The sequence below is a fragment of the Corapipo altera genome, unplaced genomic scaffold, assembly GCF_003945725.1.
Source record: "Corapipo altera isolate COAL_440 unplaced genomic scaffold, ASM394572v1 0, whole genome shotgun sequence".
In the NCBI taxonomy this organism is placed as follows: Eukaryota; Metazoa; Chordata; class Aves; order Passeriformes; family Pipridae; genus Corapipo; species Corapipo altera.
In genome coordinates this window covers 6,720,792-6,745,757 of record NW_020884872.1, presented here as the reverse complement: position 1 = coordinate 6,745,757, position 24,966 = coordinate 6,720,792, and the positions used below count along the sequence as shown (strand labels likewise).

At 41.2% G+C, this 24,966-nt stretch overlaps 1 protein-coding gene across 10 annotated transcripts in view; it reads right to left on the bottom strand.

Moving 5' to 3' along the window:
• CASK (calcium/calmodulin dependent serine protein kinase) overlaps window positions 1–20,127 on the bottom strand; it is a 201,447-nt gene extending 181,320 nt beyond the window's left edge. For 7 of the 10 annotated variants that reach the window (XM_027635954.1, XM_027635978.1, XM_027635994.1 and 4 more), the window contains exon 1: window positions 19,624–20,126. In XM_027635954.1, coding sequence (XP_027491755.1) covers window positions 19,624–19,682 — 59 coding nt within the window. In that variant the 5' untranslated portion in view covers window positions 19,683–20,126. Of the gene's footprint in view, window positions 1–19,623 lie in introns of all 10 variants that reach the window. The other 3 variants (XM_027635964.1, XM_027635988.1, XM_027636008.1) reach the window with 2 other exon arrangements.
• Between the last annotated feature and the right edge of the window lie 4,839 nt (window positions 20,128–24,966).

The window sequence follows — 24,966 nt, the reverse complement described above, 5'->3', positions numbered from 1 at the left end:
CTGACAACAATCAACTGTTACCACCCACGATTCTCCACTGTGATTCAGCTCAGTACAGTTTCTGAAGTCAACATTTTTGTTCATACCTTATTTTAACATACTAATAACCTCTACTCTGTTTGCTTTTCTGGCTAAATGGCACACAAATAAAGAAATAAATTAACCATTCAACTTTAAAGCCCCTGAATACTGGAGGAAGAACTGATGGCAATAACCTTGTCAAATATTCCGTCCCTACTCACAGATCAATCTTTACACCCTTCTCCTTACTCAACTTTGCCAAAACGGTCTCTCTCATGTCTGATTATCACCTCACTGCCCTTCATGATTCTCATCTTGCTTCCATTCCTCTTCCCCTTTCTCAGGCACCAGTTGCTTCTTTTCCACAACCTTTAGCTCAGCTGGGATGTTTTTCCTCTCACCTTTACAAACATCCTGTTATTAACCAGTAAATTAGTTTCTACTTGCTGCTCCTTTTCCCTCCCTCAAACCCATTTGGTCTGTCCTTGCAGGGTGGCAATCACAAATCCTCCTCCTCTGCCCGGTTGTTCTATTTCATGTTTCAAACTCTGTTCCTTATTCCCTCCTTCTCCTCAACCTAAGCATCATTTTTCCTTCCTCTTCCTGCTACATTCACCCTAGGTAGGAATTTTTCCCCCAGCAGCTTCCTATTCCAATTTTTGTTCCCCTCCTTTCTTATCCTGCAGCTTCTATAAATATACTCCTGAGTGGAACCAGGCTGGACCATGCTCCAATTAAAAACCAAGCTTCCAAAATCCACTTGGCCAGGATTTCAATGATTCTTGCTCCTTCCCATTCAGGAATAACAGGAAAAAAAAAAAAAGGCATAGCAAGGAGAAGTTATGCATTTATTTTACACTAGGATTTAGTTTTTAAACAAAAGATAGAGATTTTTCAGAGATTGTTATAGAAGCCCTAAAATTTGAAGTCCTTCACTTACCAAACACACATAAATAACAACTCAGTCATATATTTAAAAGCTTCTATAAGAACTCTTGGAATTATTATTTTCCAATTTGTTATATGTACCCAATGACTGCTTTTTCATAGCATTCCTATAAAATGGCATAATACTGTAATTCTTAGTGAGAAAATGCAGGGTTTTTTACACTTTAAATTACCCTGTATTCTCTAGAATATTTTTGCTTCTTCTTTTCTACAGTCTTCATTCTTTGTATTTATCCTGCTTACAGAAGTTTGTGTCTTGAATCTAGATTGCAACTCAACCAATTTCCCAGGATTCTAAGAACCAAGGAAGTTAGTTCCCTTTAAATATTGGCATCTATTCTATATCTTCATTTTCCTAAGATTTCTTCTGAATTTGTTAAAGGTCCATTTATGACCCTTAATGAAATTCTTCATTTTTTACCTCTACTACTATACCTTATGTCTTTTTATACGAGGTAAAGTGGTGGTTTCTATTATTGCATGTAAGACAGTTCACCTGAAAAAAAATCAGACTGGCTCTTCAAAGCAAAAAAATCCCAAACCGCAGAACACCAAACCAAAAACCAGCATTCATGAGCTGACCTATACAAAACCAGCCAGGAGTTGTTCATATCTTTATGGAATGAATTACTCATCCTTACAGCAGCACTGAACAAGATGAACAAACAGCATTAGAAGCCTCCAACCTGCACATTGCGGTTCCCTTCACAGACAAGAATCCAACCTAAATTCCCCACTGCCTGTAGCCCTGTAATAGTCTATTCTTGGGTACAGAACCACCCAGCTAGAACAGCAGGATTGTAGAGCTCCACATCCAATTCTGACTTCTAGGACACGTAATCAAGGTTGGGTCTCCCACAGCCGGGCGGGTGCAGTAACCACGCACCGGACAAAAGGAAATTACTTCCTACTCTTCCTCCCTGGCCCCTCTTCCCCCTGTTTTGATCACAACAATCTTCAAGAGCCCTGCACTGAGTTCAATATATTCCAACATGGCCTGACCTGACTTGACAAAGTTTCTGTCAAAGCATTCAAGGGTTGAGACAAGTTTTGTACTGTTGCCTTCACTGCTGCAACACAACAGAGCTCAAACCAATCCTTGAGCAACTACCTCAGCAGATCAGATCTGGTCACAAGTTTATAGATGCTGCTGAAGCACAGTGCTGATTTATTGCTCCAAAATGTAACTATCAAGCATTTTTAACACCATGTAAAATTAAGGCACTTATGAAGCTTTAAATAAGTAAGTAATATTACAAGAATAATTAAAAAGTGAACCACAGCCTCCAACTGAGGCCCTGCCAGGGTTCTAGAAGTAGAATTTGGGCAAAACTCTTGGTCCAAACGTAGCCCTGAATCAATTCAATATAACACACCGATGCGGATTTTTCCTGAATAGTTCTATTCAAGCAGTGACTGGAACTGACCAGTGATTTCAGAAAGTCCATTAAAAAAAAGCTGATTTTGGGAGGTGGGCGGCGACCAAAGTCACTATAGAAATATCAACCTTTTTTTTAATGTAGAAACCCTAGAAACTGCACATTTATTGTTATCAGGACAAAAAGCCACTAAACCACAGATAAGTATCCCTTTGGCTTGTCAACAATATAAAAGCTCAAACTTTTAATTTGCCTTTATGTGTAATAACCCATAAGAGATGTGAATATGTTTCAAAAACATCTGCACTGGGGATATTTGGAAAAACATGATTGTTTCGTTCATCTTAGAGCAGCAACGGCAAAACACCAATTAAAATAAAATTCAGCCACTCAGTACGAATGACAGATACCAAAAAAGCTAGAATTACACCCTTTGGCTGGACAGAACAGCATGAAAGTATTTCAGCAGGTAGACTTCTCTGAATAAAGATGACTTTTTCTGCTGTAAGGTATCTGACAGTGTTCAGTCTTTGCTGAGACCTTCAGACAAGTCAAGGGAGGGGGGGAAGTCCCAGAAATGGACTTAAAACAAATTCCCACAAAACTGAACACCCAGTTACATTTTAGATTAAAAAAAAAAAGGTTTGCAGATGTTACTGTAAGTGCATCTACCCGCCTCAAGTTTGGGTGCAGTGATGGCTCAGTCTTGGCAATGAGTAACTGGCAAAAGAGAACTGAAAATGCTTTGTGACTGGTAGTGAAAGCCTTCTGTAGGCACGGCAGCAGGTGATAAATCTGACACAGCCTTCTGCAGAGATGCAGCTTTAGTACAGGTACAACAAGCAGAAAAAAGTTCCAAGGCTGTAGTGCATGAACATTCACAGCTGGAGTAAGGTTGAATGCTGAAAGGGAGGATTTAATGTCAAGCAGTTCGTACAAAACTCTGTTTTTTTCCTCAATACACTAAAAATTATGCTATGCATATGCTTTAAAAATAACCAAATGAACAAACCCTTTTTTGCCCCCACAGACAGTTATCAGCTTATTATAAAACTCTCTTGGGTAAGCTTAGGCCAGACTTCAGAAGTTAATGTACTAATTAAAATAAGGACTTGCAGCAGCTAAGCAAGGTTTTCTCTAATCAGTTTGTTCAAGCTTTCATTTCAAATCTATTGTACCTTGCAAAAAAAAAAGTCTGATTTACTTCTACCTGAAGACCCAGCAATATGTGAGTAGGAACCAGGCAGCACAATGGTCACCATTTCCTGCTTTTTCTCTCCATATTCAAGTGAGAAGCAGCTGAACTGTCTCGAATGGAGATCCCATTCCTGAGTCTCAATGCAAACCAGAGATTAAATCAAAGCCCCCTTCCTCATTTTTAGGTTTAAGTGCAACTGAAGGAACTAAAGCAACTATTTGCACACCTCACCTCCTGAGATTCAAAATCTTGCTTCCTTTGTTCCCACTGGGAATGCAGAATAAACATAATCCCCAGTATACCTTGGGTCCTTTCCCTCCAAATACAAAGAGGGTGATTCCCACCTGCCCATTGTTATGACAACCTTACTCAACACCAACTGCTATGGCCAAAATCAGATCATACTATGACCAAACCCAGCATATATAATCCATGGAAACAGTGCTATAAGGTATCTAGAAACCATTTTAGATAGTTCACAGATGTCATAGTTCAACTGTATGGCCAGGGTAGCAGCATCTGGGTTTTTTAATGGTTGAGCCACACTTTCAAAATGGATTATTTCCAACTCACTGCTCATTTCCTATCTTAAGGAGAAAGGATTCCACTCATAAGGCTAGAAAATTCCACCTTTACAGTCTTGTCCTTTCTGCAACCATTTGTCCAGAACAAGTCTTTAAAATTATTACTTTATTATTGAGGGTCTAGTCCAAATGTGACTTCAAGTACAAACTGGAGAAAGATTATGTCAAAGTAAAAGAAGTTTTTTAAAATATGTATATTTAAATCTGCTAATGACCTCCTGGTCCTCCTCTACACAGGGGTTTTTTTTGATCATTCAAGGAAGGTGTTGGCCTGGTTCTCAACAAAACAATTTCTACACATGGGACACTCAAGGGATAGATAAATCTGTTTACTATATGATACCTCTCTGCAACAAAGTGGATTCCAAGTATCACACATTCCATGCATCACTAAGGATCACTAAAAGGGAGCCAACACCAATAGCTCCTTCTCCCACTAATGTTTTCCAGCACATGACAATCACATATAAACCACTGAGAAGCAGAAAATATTTGCCTGGGAGGTAAAAAAAAAAAAATTAAAAAAAATTATATCATCTAGTCTTTCCTTCTAAAGACAAAGACATGTAATCTTCTTTCTGATAAACTGGTTTCCTGGTGTAACTGTTTTCATGAAGACACATGGCTTCCATGGCTCCCTGATTCCTATCCAGGTGAAGATGAAAGTTTTAAGAGTAATTGCCCTGTAGTTGGAAAACTGGCCAAAATCTCTGAAGAGAATGACTCAGTGGGAAACTCATGAAAGGGGTGGGGGGAGAAAGAGATACTCTTTTTAATCCTGATTTTTTTTCTCAGTCTAGTTTAAGCCCCAAAACAGTAAGAACGTGAACAAAAGTGACAAGGAGGGGGGAACACACCTGAAGGAACACAGCTTGATGGATATGTTTTAGAACTTCATTATATACATTTCATTATGAAATGGAAGAACTTTGAAAGTGAACATTTGCACAGAAACTCTTTTCTGGACAAGATTAAAATTAATTTCATCTGCAATATTAATATTGTGAATATTTTCTACTATTTGCTGTCAACTTCCTCTGAAGGAAATAATTCCCACTCTACAGAATTACCAATAGAAACCTGTAACATTTTCATGGAGTACATAAATATTATAAACTGTTTATGTATACAAACATGGACTAGAATTTAAATAAACTGTTTCTGTGACAATTATCTGACTATAGTTAGAATCTGCTACTACTAGACAGATTTTCTCAAGAACTTAAATCAACTGAAGAAAGAGCATACACACAATTTTAATTAGCAAGTCACCTCCAACGTAACACTGAGAAGCTGAACATGATTTTTTCTGTCCATTCTGAATAGCACCAAACATTCATAAATACACTGAGAGTTCTGGATACTGGATCATTCCAAACCATATCAGCACACTTACTTTGCTGATTGCTAGCTCACTAATACAGCCCTTCCCAACCTACCTGCTAAAATACAGGAGGTAACATATAACACGTGCTTCACTGAGAAACAGGACTAGGGAGGATTGAGAAAACATCTCAAATAACTGAGGGGAAAAAACCCAACCAAAAACTAAAGGGTTTCAATAGATCCACACTGTCCACTTTCCCATTCCTACTGTGTGCAGTAAGCACGTCAGGACCAAAAATTTGCTCCTGAGCAAGACACTGACTACAACAACTCAGCTCCTGCCCATTAAAGCAGACAAAAATACAGGGGTTTTGCACACTTTGCAGGGTCTTAACTCTGAACAAGAAAAACACAACTAGCACTTAGTCAAATGTGAAGTTGGACTCAGCACGCCTCTGTGCATTTGAGCCTCTCCAAAGAATGCTGATCAAAAGATTTTTGCATGTCACTGAAGAACAGCATGCTTTCTGAAGGATTCTAAACAACAAATTTCCAAAAAAACATTTCAGCTGATAGGATTGAAGATCACAGAAGTGATCTTTCTAGAAGTGAAGAAGAATGGGGTTAAAAATAATGAAGAATTTTATCAGCCCATTTACATGTGGATAAATTTAAGAAGAATTTTAAAAAACCCAACATACAGTGTTGATGTCATCTGTCATTTACTAACAGGGCAGGATCACACACACCCCTTCAAATGAGCTTACTGGTATAACTTTTTCCACAGAACACACACTACTGTACAAGACACGTTTCAGACTTCAGAGATACAACTTTCTCCTTTCTCTTGGAGATTTATATTTCCGGAAGTCCTTGAACATGGGCAGTAGGTGTGTAAGTTTTCATTTTCTGAGATTTCAAGAATTATCCTATAAAACAGCATCAGCTTAACAGAAGTAGCAAGGGAAAAAAAAGGCAGCATTTTTTAATCATTTTTTGAGGGCCATCCCTACTTCCAGCAAAGTCACAGAGATTAGGTAAAGTAGAAAAATGTGAAAAATATAAAAGGTATTTTCTGCTAGTTACAGTATACAGGAAAGACCGGAGCAGGTTTGTTTTTATTAGGTATAAAACACACTTGTGTGCTGAAAAACTCCTTCTTTTCCCAGAAACTGAGTAGGGAAGCCCAGTTGCTAAAACAAGACAACCAAGATCTTACTCTCCCCTGGTGAGAAAAGATCAGGTAAACTTCCTTCTTCCACATGTGCTCACAGGGACACAATTCAAGCACAGAGAACTACTTCTCTTCCTTGAATTCTGGGCAGAGGCAGTGAAGCCACAAAACTTTACTTTTTCCATACTGGAGAGGTGAAGTCAACCTGCTAGAAGAAAAGCTCTTTCCCCTACAGTTTTTACAGATTATTGTGAAAAAAAAACCACCTCAAACCAAAAAAATGTCACTTATTAAGTACCTGAACTGTCACTGGGACTTAGAGGAGACAATAACACAACAGGTTACCATGTACAACGCCCTCCACAGAAAACAAACACAGGTCTCAAAACTTCAGTCTGAGTTGGCTACAGATTCAAAGATAAAACTATGATGACACTTTTTCAAAGGTTCTTGTAAACTATGAGCAGAAACATTTTGTAAGTTTAGGTTTCAGAAACTGCAACTGTAGTTCGATCCTGCAGCAAGTCAGTTTTCATGGGAGCAAAATTCTGATTGACAGACATCCTACAGTCTGCTGGGAGAACAGTGAGCCTGAAAAAAACTAAACCGAGATCTCAGTGTAAGCCAGAACATACAGTGTGAAACAACGAATAAAAGTACTGATGGGGGAAAAAATAGAAGGGAAAGCAGGGGAAAAAATCCAGAATGAAGCTATGACAGAGCTACCGAGGAGCTTCTTATTATGAAAGAAATGCTAAAAGAATGGAAACTGGCAAAGAAATCCTTAAAAAACATTAAGGGGTATTGTCACTCCAACTGGAAGTAAAAAGCTGGTACTGAAGAGACTGGCAAACCCCCAAACTGTTCTATATTCATCAACCAACACAATATACTGCCTTTTTCATAGTAAACACAGTAACAGGAGTGTGACTTACAAATTTTTAACAACCAAATTGAGAGCAAGAAGTGTGGGAAGTTTGCTTATTAACTACAGCTGTATCTGAAGATGAAACAAGGAAGAATACAAGACACTTCTCCTTAGAGAAACTCCCTAATGTATTCTAAGAGAAATAAACACAGGACAAACACAGCTATTTTCTTTACTGATACAGCCTTCCCAAAACAAACTCTTCTAACAGCAGTCAGTCGTGAAATCCAGCCAAAGTTTGTCTTTTTAAGAGCACAGATGAAAATGCAGGATCAAACAGCAGCTCAGGACAAATTTCATCGAGAAACTAGAGATGGCAGCAAAGTCTCAAGCTAGCAACTGAGAGTAAGAGAAAAAGTTAAATGAAAAGGAAAGTTCTGAATAATTCTTACAATCCAAAGAGTAAACATTTCAAGTTTGGTTGGGTTTTTTTCTTTTTCCTTTTTTAAACAGTGACCAAAAAAAAAAAAAAAAGGAAATCCATTAGTAAGAACAGGTATAAACCACAGTAAGGCTATATTTTTAAATGTAAGAATTTCACAGATCAATTTTTAGCACATATGAGAAAAAGAATTTTAAAACATTTTTAAACCAAACGTGCATGTTCAAAATCTAACGTGCATCAATATTCTTAGAAGTCAACGGTGATTTCTGAATATTCCAGCCATGTATCTGAAACCACATTTCAGGAAGATATTTTTCTCAGGCTTTTCCTTGGCTTTCCAACTGTAACAAATACTGAAGAGCTGGGTATAGGCTCAGTTTTAGGAAGACAATTTCAGACTGTTAGTTTTCCGCAACACTTTAAAATTTTAAAAATACATTATCAATATAGGAAACTGAATCGTATTCTGAAAAACAAGAAATATTCAGGGAAAGAATCACATAAGTTCCACAAAGTGACCTCACCTTCCTGCGAAATTGCATCCCTGAGAGTAATCTAAAATTCTACACTTCCGAGTTTGCTGTTTAATTTTAAAACTAAAGGACCCTGGTGCACTGAAAGGCACTGTCCAAAGAGCAAGGAAGTCTCAGTATCTCACAATTATGAAGAATACCCACAACAACAGTTCTGCTGTGTATTTTACCTTGGTACTACCTAGGACATGTTCTCAGAACCAACCTATCAGTCCATGCCCAGTGCAGCAAATGCTGCTACTCGTCAGTGCTTGAATGAATCATTCCAATATCAGGAGGCACATATTCAAATCCTTCCCTAACACACAATGCCTACAAAAGCCCTCACCAGGCTAGGAGACATGGGAAACAGAGGTATTCTTACCACTCTCAGCTCATGTTTTATGGAATCATTTAATATTCACCAGACCACTAAGAAGGGAAATGAAGCATCTGTGATGATTACATTCAATAAGCAAAAAGAAGAAATCCAATTCCCAGTCCCTGTACTGAGAAAACTTTAAGTATTTCATGCACACAACATAAAGAAAACAACTCTACAGTCAGCAATCTGTTTGAAAACATCCCTAACCAACACAGCACACAAAAAACTCAAACTTTTGAAAACTTCAAACAATGAAGAAACTAAGAATCCAAGAAAGAAGATTCATCTGCAAGAGCTGAGAAAGTATCCTGTCTCAATGGCAGCTATGAAGTTTTGAATGCTTTACGATTGCAAGTGGCTGCAGCTGATAAAAAAAAAATTGACACACTTGAGATCTAAGATTAGAGAAAGAACTTCTGATATTTTAAGCACCCTGTTTACATTATCCTTTTAAAGATAATTAAACCTTAAGGGCTGAACATCCGAGAAGCCCAGTCAACAGATAACCACGTTTTCCAAAGAGGAAAAAGTAAAAAAAAAAAAAAATCTAATAGCTCTAACTGAGCAAAACAGTTCTGTCTGACCTTCAGTTTTGAAAGCCCCTTTTGTTACTTCCATCTCTTCGGTGCTGAAGCTCTGAAATTAAGATGCTTGCAGGAACAGACTATGGAAGAGGTTTCCTCTAGTTTGGGGGACTAGAAAGGAAAACAGTGTTTTCTGTAGGCAGAAGTAGGTACTTTTCAATCTAGACTTGATCTAGATGCACTAACACAGAATTTTTCCTAAAAAAACCCAAACAAAACAAAACAAAAACACCATCAAAAACCCCCAACAAAACAAACACATGAAAGGCAAATATTTTAATTGAAACAAATTCTTGATCAATACAAAACATTTTACATTTAGGTGTAGAGCTAAACAAGATTGGAAAATAAGAAGTTCAGGAAAACTATGCTTTCGAATTTCTTGAACGTTCCTAAGAGCTTCTGCACACAACCACACCAGAACCAGAAGTAACAGATGTGGTTTCTATAAAACTAGAATTATTCACAAACATTAAGCATGCTTGCTGTTCAGAGTACATCCAACTGCTGGCTGGATGTACTCTGGATTTTTTTCTGAAGGACCCAACAAGACATATGCACATTTGAAGAGCATTTAATCATGCCATGAGCTAATGCACTTCAAAAAGTTAATTCAATCCTGAATGAGGTGAGGTCCTGATGTAAAGTTAGTGCTTGGTTTTAATTATGAGGAATGTCTATGTGTATAGGAAGAAGGAAGAAACAAATTATGAACATAAAAACAACTGTGCTTTGTGTGTGTGTGTAACTAATGGTATGTTAATTTAAAACTTTTTTTTTCCCCTCAAAAAAAAAAAACCAAAAAAAACCAAACCTCTTTCCTTTTTTTCTTGCCCTTTCCTCCTTTCCCTTACCATTGTCTGGATAACAGCAGAAAAGGGTTTGGAGGTTAACTCTTTGCTTATTAAAAAAGCTGAACATACTTCAAAAAGACTCCAACTAACAACAAAGCATTTTATGATATGGCCTTAGTAATTCAGTTGTCAAAGGTGAGGAAAGGGAGGGGTCCTTGCACACCTTATCTCTCTCCATCCCCAAGTCTTCTACCTGCAGCAAGCCCTGACTGCACTGTAAGTCTGGTCAAGCCAGTGGAAACAGCAGAATAACCCATCCAACAAGTGAATATTTTTTGTAGTGCACCAGGCTTCTATAGATCAGATGAATGCTAGAGTTGGCACAGAGGAAGGGTGGATCACTTGGGCCATGGAAGCACATAAAGTGAGCAACAGCTCCTTCTTCCAGCAGCAGGAACTTAATTCAGCTCCCATCACAAAGCTGCCCTCACATACTCCTACTACCACATTTACAGATGCTACAGACCAGCTACAACTTGACACAGCTCTACTTCAGGAATTATAATATACTTAAAGATGTTGCAGGATTGTGGAGATGCAGGATTTCACCTCATTCCCAGCCTGGTTCCCTGCTCCACATGCAGCCAGACCAGCACTGACCAGACAAGTGTCTTCTCTAAACCCATCTGAACTCAACCTGCCTGGTCCTGATGGATTCAAGTTCAACCCTGCAAAACATCTAGAGCTCCACAAAGATCTGCTCTGTTCCAGAAAAAGTGACTAGTTCAGATCAACATTGATGCAGGAAAAATTCTATCCCCGAAATATGCAATTCCATAATTTTTTGTAATCTTCACAGCCTACCCTCAGCCCCACCTTCTATGTCATCTTTTCCTAGCCAGTGAGAGGAGTTTGGAGGGGTGAAGAAGGAAGACAAGATTATCTCACCTGTTTCTTCACTGTCCTTTCCACTTACAGATGTATAGATCCCTCTAACTGAGTGTAAATTAGTGCTTTCCCACTGTTCAGAACTGTTCCTCTCTGTTCAGTATCAGGAACGTCTGGAGCCAAAAAAAAAAAAAAAGGAGCTGACAACTCCATTTGCTGCAAGAGCTGGAGGATTTCCCTGCAGCAGGGTGGAAGTAAAGAAATAGGAGACTCTTTTGGTCAGCAACTCTAAGCAAGAGCATCAAGAACCCAGCCAAAGGTTTTACTCGTAGATCCTCTCCCCAAAATGAAACTGGGAGAACAAAGATAGAGGAACAGGCCTAAATTCTGCTCAGATGGTCAGAACGAGTTTAACTTTCTTTCAGCAGAAATACTAAGTTCTCTTTTGGGTTTGGTTTTTGTTGTTTGTTTGGTTGGGTTTTTTTAAGATAACACCTCTAATATTGGGATAATGAATACTTAAGGAACAAAAGTAAAATGTCTTCTTTACATTCTCACTTAGAGAAAGACTTCATGAAGTTCTGAATATCTTAAAGGCCACTGTACCATGGAAGCCTCAACTTCACTACAGCTAAGATGTTTTTCCTTACCCCTAAAGATCTTTGGATCAAAACTTTCCATACATGAACTACCTTCCAAACTCTGGAAACTGAATTTAAATGAAGTCACGAGTGACCCAAGAATCATGTGTTCCCTAGGAAAGGCATACTTTAAAACTCTAAGGGTTTCTCAATCTCAACTGCAGCAGAACTTACACTTTAATGAGATAAAACTAGTTTTGCAACTTAGCTTAAAGTGCTTCCTAAACAGCTGAACTGAATGGAACACATTTTGAACCAGCGTAAATGCCTGTATAGGACTTACACTTTTACTTCTACAATTTTTTGTTCAGAAACAAGTTTTTTACTTTCTTAGTTCATATATCCTAGGAAATTTACTCAATATTTAATACTAGAAATAACTGTTTATGTCTGCACTACCCAGAAAAGAAAATGGGGGTGCTAGTTAAAAATTAAAAGCTATTACACGTGCCATTGGGAAGCCAAAGAAAGAGGTGAAAGATCCAAGTGAAATATCTATATAACCAAATGTTATTTAGAATCCCTAGTGGAAGGCAAATATTCAGAATTTTAGTTCTTACACAGACAACGAACTTCGTAAAGTTTGTAAGAACTACACATGTCTTCAGGCAGCGAAGATATATTTCAGCTACAGATTTCTGAAAAAGCTAAATCAATTCAGAAATGGACAGAATATTGACAACACAAGAATTCTCATAAACCCTAAGCCTGGAAGGAAAGTACAGCCCTACTGCACCCTGAATACTGCAATTAAAAGACAGAAGATATGTAGTTAACTTTCTGGCTACTCCTTCTTACCGTATTCTAGCACAAAGGTACGAAAGTAAAAGAGCCAGGCACTTGTTAACCAAGGGACGTTTACTTCTGTTCTTTGAGAATACATTAGGAAATAGTCCTTTTAGTCCTAAATTTATCCTGTAACAGTTTTCCAGTAATTTTTCTGAAAAGACACCTTTGCTTCTCATACAAACTTAAGTGAGAAAAGGAAACCTTTACTATAATGCAATGGTGTCAAGCTCCAAAAATCATTCGAACCTTTCTTCACTGCTTTCAATTCAGAAAAAGATACTGGTAAGAGGGGCTTAAATACAGAGTAACACACCTGTAACAAGCTCCAAAGCTTGCTGTGCGCTGCTGTTTCTGACAAGGGGAGCGTTCCCTTCACCGACAGGCACCTCCCAAGGAACACTGTAACTCACTCTGAAAACAGTAGAAGTTTATGAAGGGGAGTTACCAGCCTGACACACTAAAGCACAGTTCAGTTTACAGCTATGCTGAAGTCAAGGCGCTCTCTCCTCCTGCTCTGGATGCCTTATCAAGGTATCCTCTTACATTCTTATCTGATATACACAAAGAAAAGGGTTTCTTGGGGTTCTTTCTAATAGCTGATTGGTGCACTATCTTAAGAGAGAAGTCTAATTTTTTTAACAAGTAGGGATGAAAATTCTGGCCAAGTGTGTAATACATTCTGTATACACGTATTCATGCTGCATCTTAAAAAAAAAAAAAAAAAAGTACTCCTTCCTGGAAAAAGAAGAATCTATGAGAGTTATTTTTATCAACTCCACAATTCGGCACAAAATACCTACTTATAACAACCAGTCTCAATTCTGGAGTCACCATTCTTTAGATGACACATTCAATATGACTGCAAGTTTCTGAAAAGCGATCTTTGGAAACATCATATTAGGGTTAATATTGCTTGACTGCCTTTCATTGTAATGACATTTGTATAAAAGATAATAAAAAAAGGCCATTGTACCAGACAGAAGTCTAAGCAGGTGAGTGGCTGCTGACATAAATTCCGTACCACTTTTCTTTCCCTAATATTTCTTTATCCCAAAGCATTTCATCTTGAGCATTGCGTTTGAACTGAAATGATTATCAGGGATCACTTGGATCCTGAAGCCTAGCCCCTATTCTTGAAGGCAACAAACTTTCATACTATTTCAACGAAAAGATCAAATTCCTAACTTGGCAAATCTTCAAGACTAGGCCACTTTTTCTATCCTGCAACTTCTCACAGACAGGTGCTCCATTGGTCTAAAATCTTCTAATTTTCAGCCTGAAATTTCAGCAGACAGGACTGGTCTGCTCACATTTGCTCATCTGCACTTACCTTCGAGGGCTTCCTTCTCTTGGGTGTTTAAGCACACAATCATATCTGCAAACCCCTTGCACGATCTTTCTCCATTTGTATTTTCCTAAATCAAGTTCCTTTAAACCCCCCCTGAAGTGAGCATAAACGTCCCAGTCATTACAACTGTCTTGTTCACACCATAAGAATCACAGAATCGTTCAGGTTGGAAAAAAACTCCAAGATCATCAAGTCCGGCCTTTGACTGATCATCACCTTGTCAACTCAACCACGGCACTGAGTGCCACATCCAGTCATTTCATGAACAGCTCCAGGGATGGTGACTCCACCACCTCCCTGGGCAGTTCATCCAACACTTAACAACCTTTTCCGTGAAGGAATTCTTCCTGAACAAGGACGTACATAAGAGAGCAGCTGCTTATCAAAACAACAGTGAAAAAGTAACACTTTCTACAAATAGAGAGTACTGATTAAACTGTTGTACTCTGCAACCAGGTATATTAATTCTACTCCGTGTTCAGCTACTTCTCTTAAGTACATAGAACCTCCTAAGTACAAACAGGTCATTACTACAGTTAAAATCTACAGCAGAATAACTTAGCTAAGGATATATTCTAGCGACTATACACTACAAATAATCTACTGCTATTTTCCTGAAGCAATGCACATTATGACCTCATGCTTAAATCAAATATCCATTATAATCTGTTACTCTTAAACAGAGAAAACAGCTGACAATGTTTTATTACTGTACTAGTATTTCAAACAGCACTAAAAAACTCAATAGCTAAACTAGACAAATCACTTTCTATATCCTTCTCCCCACTTTACAAACAGTGAGTACACAGTACAGTTGTTTCACATTTTCATGTGGTGTGTCAAAATTATACCCATCAGTTATTTGCATTGGTTTTACAAGAAATGCAAAATTTCAACAGTGTACTAGAGAAAAGGTATGTTTGAAAGTCAATAGCATTCTCACTCCTGTGAGTGAAAAAGGAGGCAATAATGGAAAACAATACCACTGAAACCATCAAAATACCTCTAGATAGTTTTGTTATCACAATATTTACAGTTATTAAGAGTTTTAAGTATTTCTGGGACAAGGAAGCCATGAGCTCTGTCCTCCCTTTCCGGAACACTTCCAGCTGGGGCATAAATCTAAAGCACCTCCAACACCAGATCACAGCTTAGGATGGAATCGCAACCACCATCCTCTTATCTGACTTCAATGGGACACAAGCCTTCATACTCTAATGCAAAATTCCCCTGTCCTACCTCCTGCTGCAAGGCCTTGCATCCTCCCCTCATATCTCCTGCAGTGTTCCAGCAGTGCTGACAGTCTGGAGGGAGAAGGGAGAGACACCTGCAGGCTCTAGGCCCTTTAACTACTCTTTCCTAGGTGGAAGAGCCCAAGCAGAGAGGTTCATCCTGACACAGGGGAGGGAGGGATGAAAACAAACTGAAATCCTCACGTGTGCAGTGCAGAAGAGGATTAGCCTGAACCAAGCAGAGAACATCCTGAGAGCTATGATGGCATTAGCACCAAACATCACATTATACTTTGGCACTAGAAATGCCAAAAACTGCACTAATACACACAATAATTGTACATGTGGTGCACAAATGGGAGACAAAATTACAAAAATTTACACTTTAAGTGACTATCAATATCACAGACTCACTGAATGGGTCAGGCTGGAAGGGACCACAACCTCCCTGCTCAAGCAGGATCATCCCAGAGCACGTGGCACAGGATTGTGTCCAGACGGGTCTGGAATATCCCCAGTGAGGGAGACTCCACACCCTCTCTGGGCAACCTGTTCCAGTGCTCAGTCACTGCACAGGAAAGAAGTTCTTCCTCATGTTCAGGTGGAACTTCCTGAGCATCAGTTTCTGCCTGTTTCTATTGTCCTATTGCTCAGCATCTCCGAGCAGAGCCTGGTCCATGCTCTGGCCCCTCTCTGCAGACACTGACAGACACCTATGAGGTCCCCTCTTAGTTGTCTCCTCCAGGCTCAACAGGCACAACTCCCTCAGCCTTTCCTCATTAGTGACGTGCTCCAATCTCTTCATCATCTTTGTCACCCTCCACAGGACTTGCTCCAGGATCTCCATGTCTCTCTTGTGTCGAGGAGCCCAGAGCTGGACACAGCACTCCAGGTGATCCTCACCAGGGCTGAGAAGAGGGGCAGGATCACCTCCCTGACCTGCTGGCAATGCTCTTCCTAAAGGACCCCAGGACTAACGATTTCAGTTGTGACCAAAGCACTTTTATACACAAATAAACTTTCGTCAACTTTATCTCACTGTATTTACAACTCAAAAATCTGGAGAAATTTTCAAGCAACCTCCAATCCTACAGATAGAAAGCTCAGACAATCTTTCATGGATCTTAAAAGGTACAGAAATACAATGTAAAAAAAAGTCCTTGCAGAACAAGGACTCTGTGAGAAAAGCCTTGCTTCAGTTTTCTAGATTCAACACCCACTAAAAACAAGCATTCCCTCTTTGGCTTAAAGGAAACTACTGCTACATGTATGTGGAGCTCCTGTGATAAACTCAGAACAGCTTTCACCTCAGATGAATACCAAAGATGTCCCAACTTTACACCTACTATGTTTTATAAACTACTCAATGCATTTTGAATGAAAATTTTAATAAAAAATAAAGAAGTACACTTAGCACAATTATCTGGGAGCTCACAATCAAACACACGGTCTGATCCACATAATAACAGCCTTAAATATTTTAGCTTGTGTACTTTTGAACCAATACACAGGGAGAATCTCTTCAAAGGATCCTGGAAGCAAGTGATGAAAAAAATGGCATACCTATATTTTTCATCACTTATTAGTTATCCAGAGATATGTCACCACATTTTTGAAGGTTAATATAGAAATCTCCGATTTACTTCTTGCTTTAAGTATGTTTGTGGCAGCCAAGTGTGAAGACAAGAGAGTAACCTAAAACAACACATCTGGTAAAGTAAAACTATTTGACTAAAGTTAGTGTCATAAATGCCACTTCAAAAGTTCAACACAAATTGGGATTATTATTCTAATTTATATCTCCATACAGCTTTCAGTGATGGAAAAGTATACTGGAAATACATGCAAAATAAGATTTCCCTTAACTTTTTTTCCAAAGGAAACTTGAACTAGAATTTCTCTCTATCCCTTGTGGTCTTTCTTTCCACCTGTACCCATTCAAAATGAAAAATGTATACTTGCAGGACTTAAACACATTAAATGTCACATAATAAACAGTTTATCACTGTCACTCCAATCAATTCTTTCATATACTATTGCCCTGTAATTGTTCCACACTCCAGCTCACCAAAAGTTATTATTGCTGTGTTTACACTAAGTCAGTTTTATCAGTTTATTGTACTTAGAAGTGCTTAAAGTTTATCCTAAAGATCAGAATACGACTCAACAAATTGGACTGTATACTGTCCTATAAGAAACTGTCTCCTGATTTCTCTGGTAAATTGTTTTGGAACTTTGACTAAACACTCATTTCACAGGCAAAGATCTCTTTCCCACACCCTTCATAATTTACCTTTTACTACCTTAAGTGACAGTGGTAACTACCTATGTAAGAAAGATAAATTACACGTTTTAATATTTCATGTGTCCAAAATGCAAATCAGGGCCAGACGTGCTACTTGCAAGAACTAAATCACTGTATCAATAAATAACAGATCACAGGAGTGTGCAGGTATTTAGTGGATGTTTCACTGAAAGACGTTTGAGAAGATGCACACGTAGCAATTCCAAGCAGATTTACAGCAGTTTTCCCCAAGTTTCTCACAGACAGGCAAGGTGGTACCCAAAATCTGTAAGCTAAACAAAGACGCTGCATCCCTGGTTCCCTGGAATTCACCTGCATAGTATTGTAAAGAAACAGGAACACTACTCATACAACTGGATATTTATTCTAAATGGGTTTTTTTTACGAGAACTGACATAACATCTGTGTGGAAAAGCCTGAGCAATCACAACCAGCTATCAGCCCTTCACACCATCACTGATGCTATTTTCAGTGATCCACCCTGTTTTTGCTACAGTGCTCTTGGCATCATCACGCTGCTGTGATTCAATATTTATCTGTTAGATCTAGTTACATCACAACACTACCCATACTACCTAAATCTCACGTGGAACTTCTGCGGCTAATACCTAACCCACCGGTTTTCAGCTCCCTCTTCAAAATTCGCCAGCCACAAAAACAAAAAGTCGCTGGAGATGTGCAAACATCTGGACCCCTGTGAATCATCCACTCTCTGAAAGGGTGTGCGGTCATGCATAAGCACTGCACCTCCTTCCTAATGGCAATCGGGCATGAATAAAACCGTGTGTGAACTGCAGTGGTTAGCATAAAACCACTTGTGAAGGGAGTGTGCCAAAAATTGTCTTCAAAACACCTTTAATAACAGAGTTTTGCTTCCACAGGAGCTCCTCACCAGCATCAAGCTAAAGCAGTCGTTTACCTTTTATGATGGCAAACAAGGCCCTTTAAGCTTAATATTTTTAAAAGTTGTGTTGACAGCAAGGTGGTAATGCCTTGTGAAACAAGAGAACCGAGTGCTGAAACTTCTGCTGACAACAAAGCCACCTGCTACGTCCAAGACTAGCATTTTAGTGTAATCCTGAGGAAAGATTAATTCTAGAATATTTTTAGCCCTAGCTTTGAAAGTAGAAAGCATTCCATATAAACTGAAAAGCAGAGCAGTGGAGAGCGGGCAAGAGAATACATGCAAGAAAAATTCTTTGTTTATAATAAAAACACAGCGAACAATTATTCTTATAAAATCCATTGTCATGAAGAAAAACTCTTGAGCACACTGAACAGTGTCACTGCTAAGGCTTCCACAGCAATCTCAGCTTCGGAGTCAGAAGCACACAGAAGATTAGGCAGTCGCTACATCTTTCTGCAACATAGGCACAACTACAGAAAATACGTGAAAGATGATGAATGAGTAAATAAAAAAAGGTTTTCAAAACCGAGCAGTCACAAAAATAACGAGTGGGGGGGAGGGGGAAATGGAGTTCAGGTTTATTTCTTTATCACCATCTGATTTGGGGGAGTCTCTGCATTTTCTTGCTGACTTGAATTGTCATTTTTATCCAACAGCGATAACCCGAAAGAGGCAGCCGGGGAACGCCAGCCACTGCCTCAACTCCCAGGTTGGATACAAGCCTCGAGCATCGGTTTAACAGCAGTTGCATAATAAGACTCAAAAGGCCAAGCACTCCTCCTGCCTTGTACATCTCCATTTCCACACGGATGAGAGTGATGGATCTGGACGAAAGAGCACTACCCGAGCGCCACTACCAAGCCGGTTATTATGCAGCAAAGAAGAGGCAGAACCCAACACCTGGCGCACAAATATGCAGACACCCTGCGAATAGGTGGATCTACCGCGAGCTATCTTCTCTCTCTCCCTTCCCCAATAGGCAATCCTTGATGGGTGTGCCAGGAATGGGATATCGGGGGGAGAGGGGGGGAGGAGAAGAAAAGGGGTGGGAAGTGGTTGCCGCTTGCTGCAGCCAGAGCGATGGCGAGGTTGGTTAATCATGGTGGCTGAGGAAACGTGGGGTCACTTCTCCCCCCTTCCGCCTCCCGGTGGGCACCGGCCGCGGGGGGAACCCGCGCCCCGCACGGCTCAGGTGGGTCCCGGGCGGAGCATCCCCGGTGCCCGGCGCGGGCGGGGGGCACCGGGCACCGCTCCCGCCGCCCCGCCCTGCCCTGCCCGCTCCCCGCCGCACTCACTTGCCGATCACCTCGCACAGCTCGTACACGTCCTCGAACAGCACGTCGTCGTCGGCCATGGTCCGGGCGGGGGGGCTCAGCCCGCGGGGGGACGCCCGGCTCCCCCGCCGCTCAGCGCCCACCGCCACCACGGTAAATCCCGGCCGCTCCCAGCGCCGCCCGCCCGCGCGGGGCTCCGGGACTCCCCGCTCCCGATCCCGGTCCTGCTCCTCCTCCCGCGGCCGCCGCCGCTCCCCGCGCGTGTCGCACCCCCCGCCTCCCGCCCCCTCCCTCCCGCTCCGGGCGGCTCCGGCTCAGCGGGGCGGCGCGGGAGCCATGGAGGGGCTCGGGGCGGGCGGCACCGCCGGGTCGCTCCCTCGCCGGGCGCGCGTTCCCGGGCGGGCGGATAATAGTGGGAGGGGGGAAGGGCGGAGAGGAGGTGGGGGGAGTCCAGGCGCGGCCGCTGGTTCCGCTCCCGGGCGCGGGGAGGAGGAGGCGGAGAAGGCGGGGAGGCGGCGGCGGCGGCGGTCGCGACAGGCGGTCGCGATAGGCGCTGGCGGTAGCGGAGGGCGGGCGGGCACGCGCGCGCTCCCGGCGGCGGCGCCGCCGTCACGCCAAGACCGTCACGAAGAGGGGGAAGGGGGGGGAGAGGCGGGCGGTGCTCGGGGGCGCGCGCGCACGCGCGCGGGGGGCCACGCCCCCTCACCGCCCGCTCGAGGGGTCCGGGGAGGAGGGAAACAGAAGGGGGTGGGGGGGGGGAGCGGGAGCGCGCGCAGGCGCGAGGCGCGGTGACGTCATGGGCGCGGGGAGGGAGTGTGACGTCATGGCGCGGGGAGGGGGTCGGGCCCGGGTGGGGCGCGGAGGTAGAGTGTCCTTGTCGTCGCTTATATCGCCCCTTGTCACCCTTATATCGCCCCTATATCGCCCCTTATCGCCCCCGGCAGAGGGACCCGGAACTGCCCCGGAGCGCGGGAAGGGGCCACCCAGGTGAGGGAGCGGCGCTCCGGCCGCGCTCCCGCGTGTGGCAATAAAGAACCCGCGGTGCGAACCCGTCTTGCAGAGCTTCGTTTTTCTTTTTATTTTTTTTTTTTTTCATTTTCCAACAGCGTATAAGTATTTTCCGCGGCACGATTTGAACCCTCTGTGTTATTAGTAAAAACACTGTCCCTAAAAGCGGTGAATTAACCTTTTGTGAGTGCTCTTAAACGCACTCTTTTAGTCGTGCGAGTCACTGGTGGCCACCGTTCCTTAAGAGACACTTAAAAGCAGCGCCCGAGACGTCAGGTGGATCTTAGAGCACTTAAGTACTCACCTGGTACATCGTGTTCCCCGATTTTTAACGTCTTGCACAGAGACTTATATATGAAAGTTGCAAGTTTTACACATCCCTTTTTCCAAGTTTTGGATTAGATGGTTTGTGGGAGAGAGCAAAGCTGTCTTGAAGGAATTAGGAACTGTTCCAGTTTACAAAAGTATTTTTTTCTGTCAAAGTGCTTTAGCACGCGTGCAACTTCTTAAAACTCGTTAACAAAGGTAAATTATACAGTTGTTCCCCACACAGAGAAAAAAAACTGTCAAAGCTGAATTATCTGATGAAATGGTTTAAAGGTTGGCTTTAAAATACGGAGCTGACAACACTTCACCAAGAACACCTTGTTCCCATCTGCAGATGAATTTAAAAGAAAAACTAATCAAGAAAATCAGTGACAATAGTTGCATCTATCTCCTTCACAGTGGTAGCGTACAGGGTGAGAGACATGCCTTGTGGGTCTGTGGCTCCATGACATAAAAATCCGTAAAAAATATTTAAACACTATCTACCATTTGGAATGCAACCAAAAACGCAGTGTATTTAAATTGTTCTCTCAATGTCACACACCTAAACATGTAGGCAACCATTTCTTCCTTTCTGCAGGGCCACGAAGCTGAGTCCCACACGGGCCACACAATAGGAAGTTTTAGAATGTGAGCGAGCGTTCACTTACGTTTTGAAATGAAATTGTTGTCTAAAGGGCCATAAAAAAGGTTAACAAGAAAAAACAATACAAAAATGCACAAGGAAGAAAAATGCAATTAAGGAATCCCCTCCTGAGCTGAGGCAAATGCTTTTGCTGCTCCAGCAGCATCACCTGACAGAGGTCTTGCCTTCCTCTGGATGCCAAGTGCTTGGAGTCACACTAGGCCACGTCACCCACGTGTGACAGGTTAAACTGGAAACAAGGAATACCAAGCATAATATATGGGGGGCTTTGGGCCAAAATATTGTAATAGAGAAAATGCTTCAAGAACTTTGGAGAGCAGTTGGATTCATTTTGGAATGCTGCAGCAGATAAATATGGTTTTCTGCTAAAAGACAAGGTCTTGGGGAATCAGCTGTCGTTGTGGGAAAGTGGCTTATTGGAAGACACTGAACAAAAATTCCCAGTTCTGGAGCAAAGAATACACCTGTTAGAGCAGCCATAGTATTCGTTAGGCTCACAAAAAGCAAGGTGAACCTATCAAAACCTACAAACCTGTCAGTTGTCCACGTTCAGTACAGTAGGAGAGCAAACAATGAGTGCTGCCTACCATTCGAGTTGCATGAGAAGAATCTGTCTGAACTAGAATTTGCGTGCAGATGTGGATCATAAAAAGTTGCAGACTGAACCAGCAAGTGCAGCAAGGATACCACTGCATCAGCAATTACTAGAACAATTGAGAATGGGACTGTAACTCAGTTTCAGATTGAATGGGCTCATAAAAAGATGAGCATTAGTTTGCCAGCAGCCAGGACACAATGCCATGACAACCCAAGCAAAGCATTTACAGGTGTGTTTGTGATCGTGAATTTCAGCCCCCCTTTCACAGGGGTACATTCTTCATTTTCACCCATGTATCCAGTACATCTCTTTATAGATCCTGGGTTTAATTTAAAAGTTTAAGGTTTCATTCTGAAATACACACATCTAACATCGTATTAAAAAGGATGGAACAATAATGTTTGACATATGAGCAGAAGGAACTTTGCTCTTGAGACCTGGAATGATTTACTGGCAAGAGTAAAGGTTGGTCTGAAAACAGATCAGGACATCATTCGTTTCAAAGCTGGGAGAGGGACTTCTTCATCAGGAAAGAGAAGAAAAGGATACTGACTATTCACAGAGAGAAAATGCCCTGCAGTCCCTGATAGCCTTCCCCAAAACACTGCACCGCACAAATTCTTAACCACCAGGTTAGGGTGGTGTATTTTTAGATTAATCACTATTGTTTCATTCAAAAGTTTATTTTCAAGTCCTAAGAAGTAGCTGAGTGTGAGCTTGTGCACTAGAAAAACCATTTCTTAAAAATGTATTGGGTTTTCAAGTTTCATTTGCCTGTGATCTTCTCAGGGTATGCACATAGTGTGTGCACAGCACTGGTGAACCACAGGGCAGGTAAGTTGTTCAGAGGCTGCTTTTGGAACAATAGTTATCAGTTACATTCTAAGAGCCTTTACAGTGTTTTCATTTAAAAGTTTGATGTAAAAGGTACATGATGACCATGAACAAGAAATTTTTGTGGTTTGACAGGATTTTGTTATCCAAAAGATGTAGGAAGCACCAAAACCTCTGCCTCAGATTCCAAGTATAACAGAGTCCTGGGTACTTTGATCTGTAACCCAGGTATTAATTCACTTCCCCTTACAAAGTTTGAGGATGATACTGGCACTGAAGGTGAGTATGAACTGCTAGTACTTTGTGAGAGAGAATATTGGAGGCCTACCAGATTTCTGACAAACTGCCATATTATTTAGATGTGCAAGTTCTATGAACTGAAAATACTTCATATTTTGAGCAACAGGCATGTACTGTGGTTACAGGGAAAAGAGATAACGTTTTGGTCATGGCAGGCACAGACATTTTCAATCCTTGCAAAACTGTTGGTGAAAAGAACCCTTAAAAGCCACCAACTAACCCTGAATAATTCTGGCTGACTCCTGGCAAAAGTCTATAATTAAATCAGCTTGGAAATCTACGGTGTGGCAGTGCAGACTGCAGCTGCAGAGCTCAGGTGTAGCACACAAGCCCTGCCACACCATAATTAAGGAGGCCAAGTTTCCCACGAGTGCGTGTCTTAACAGGTGACTGATGTTTGTCTAGGAAGATAAATCTCCACTGCATTTTTTTTCCTTAGTGGAGTTGTTTTTATGTTCCTTCACGGTGTCAATTCTCCATTGCTCAGTGAGATGGGGGCTTTCACTGCCACCTTTCCTCTCTGAGGATACCATCAAGTCTCTTTTCTGTGGCCACTCATTTTCAAAGAGCAGTTGGAGCTTATCTCTGGGATCTGCACCTTGCCCCTGTGTAATTCTGTTGGAATTGACCACCAGGTTCAAAAGTTCCTGGGAAAGCTGCATATATATGTGAACGTGGGAAAGCATAAACCTCATTTCCTTGTGCAGCTGGATAAGAGCTGCCTCTTTTGAATGAGGAGTTCTTTTTCACTGCCCTTCAGACATGGTGACCACATCCCCTTTGTCAGAGACTTTGCTCACACTGACCCAGACACCTGGCTGGGAGAGAGTGCGGAGAAGGAGGGTCTTGGTCAAGGAATGGTTATGGAAAAATTCACATTTCTCATCTAATCAGACCATGGTCATAATTAAACATAAATCATGGTAACACTACTGAAGATGGGTAGTAAAGTAAACCAAAGCTGAGTCTATCTGATACTGCCAAAGCAGCTCATGGTCACTCTTCAAAATCAATTGCCAAAGTCCCAGGTCAGTATAGCTGACAACATCAAAAGAGAAGGGAAAACTTTAAAATTACATAAACCCTTATTTACTGGAGTTTCTTTAGTTATTCCTTGCCATTCTGGTGAGTTTTCCCTTGTGTACTGTGTACCTGTGAACAGTCTTGATTGGATTACTGGAGATGCTTATTTCTTTTCTCCCCAGCTGCAGCTTTTCCTCATTGATGAGTATGGATTACAAGAATTGTGGAGGAAATCTCTCTATGATGCTTTTATTGAAACTTTCTTAAATTAAAAATATCTTAGAGAGGATAAAACCAGGTAATAAAACCAACTCAAACCAACATAAATCTGCAACTATATGCTACAGTCATGCACCTCTATAGAGGAAAATAATTAACAATCACATTTTAAGGACAATATAAAAATGCTGTGCACTACCATAAACAAGATAAAAACCCCAATCACCTTTATTTTTTCATTTCATATATTTCTTTCTTTCTTTCTTGCATATCTCAAAGACTTTCTATCTTTTGTATAAAAGTATTAAGATCTTTATAGCAGACGGGTGCCACCCTAGTATTTATAAACTCCAGAAGGGCCCCACAAAGCTGAGTAAGTGCTCAGAGGAGCTTTGATGTAGATAAGTAG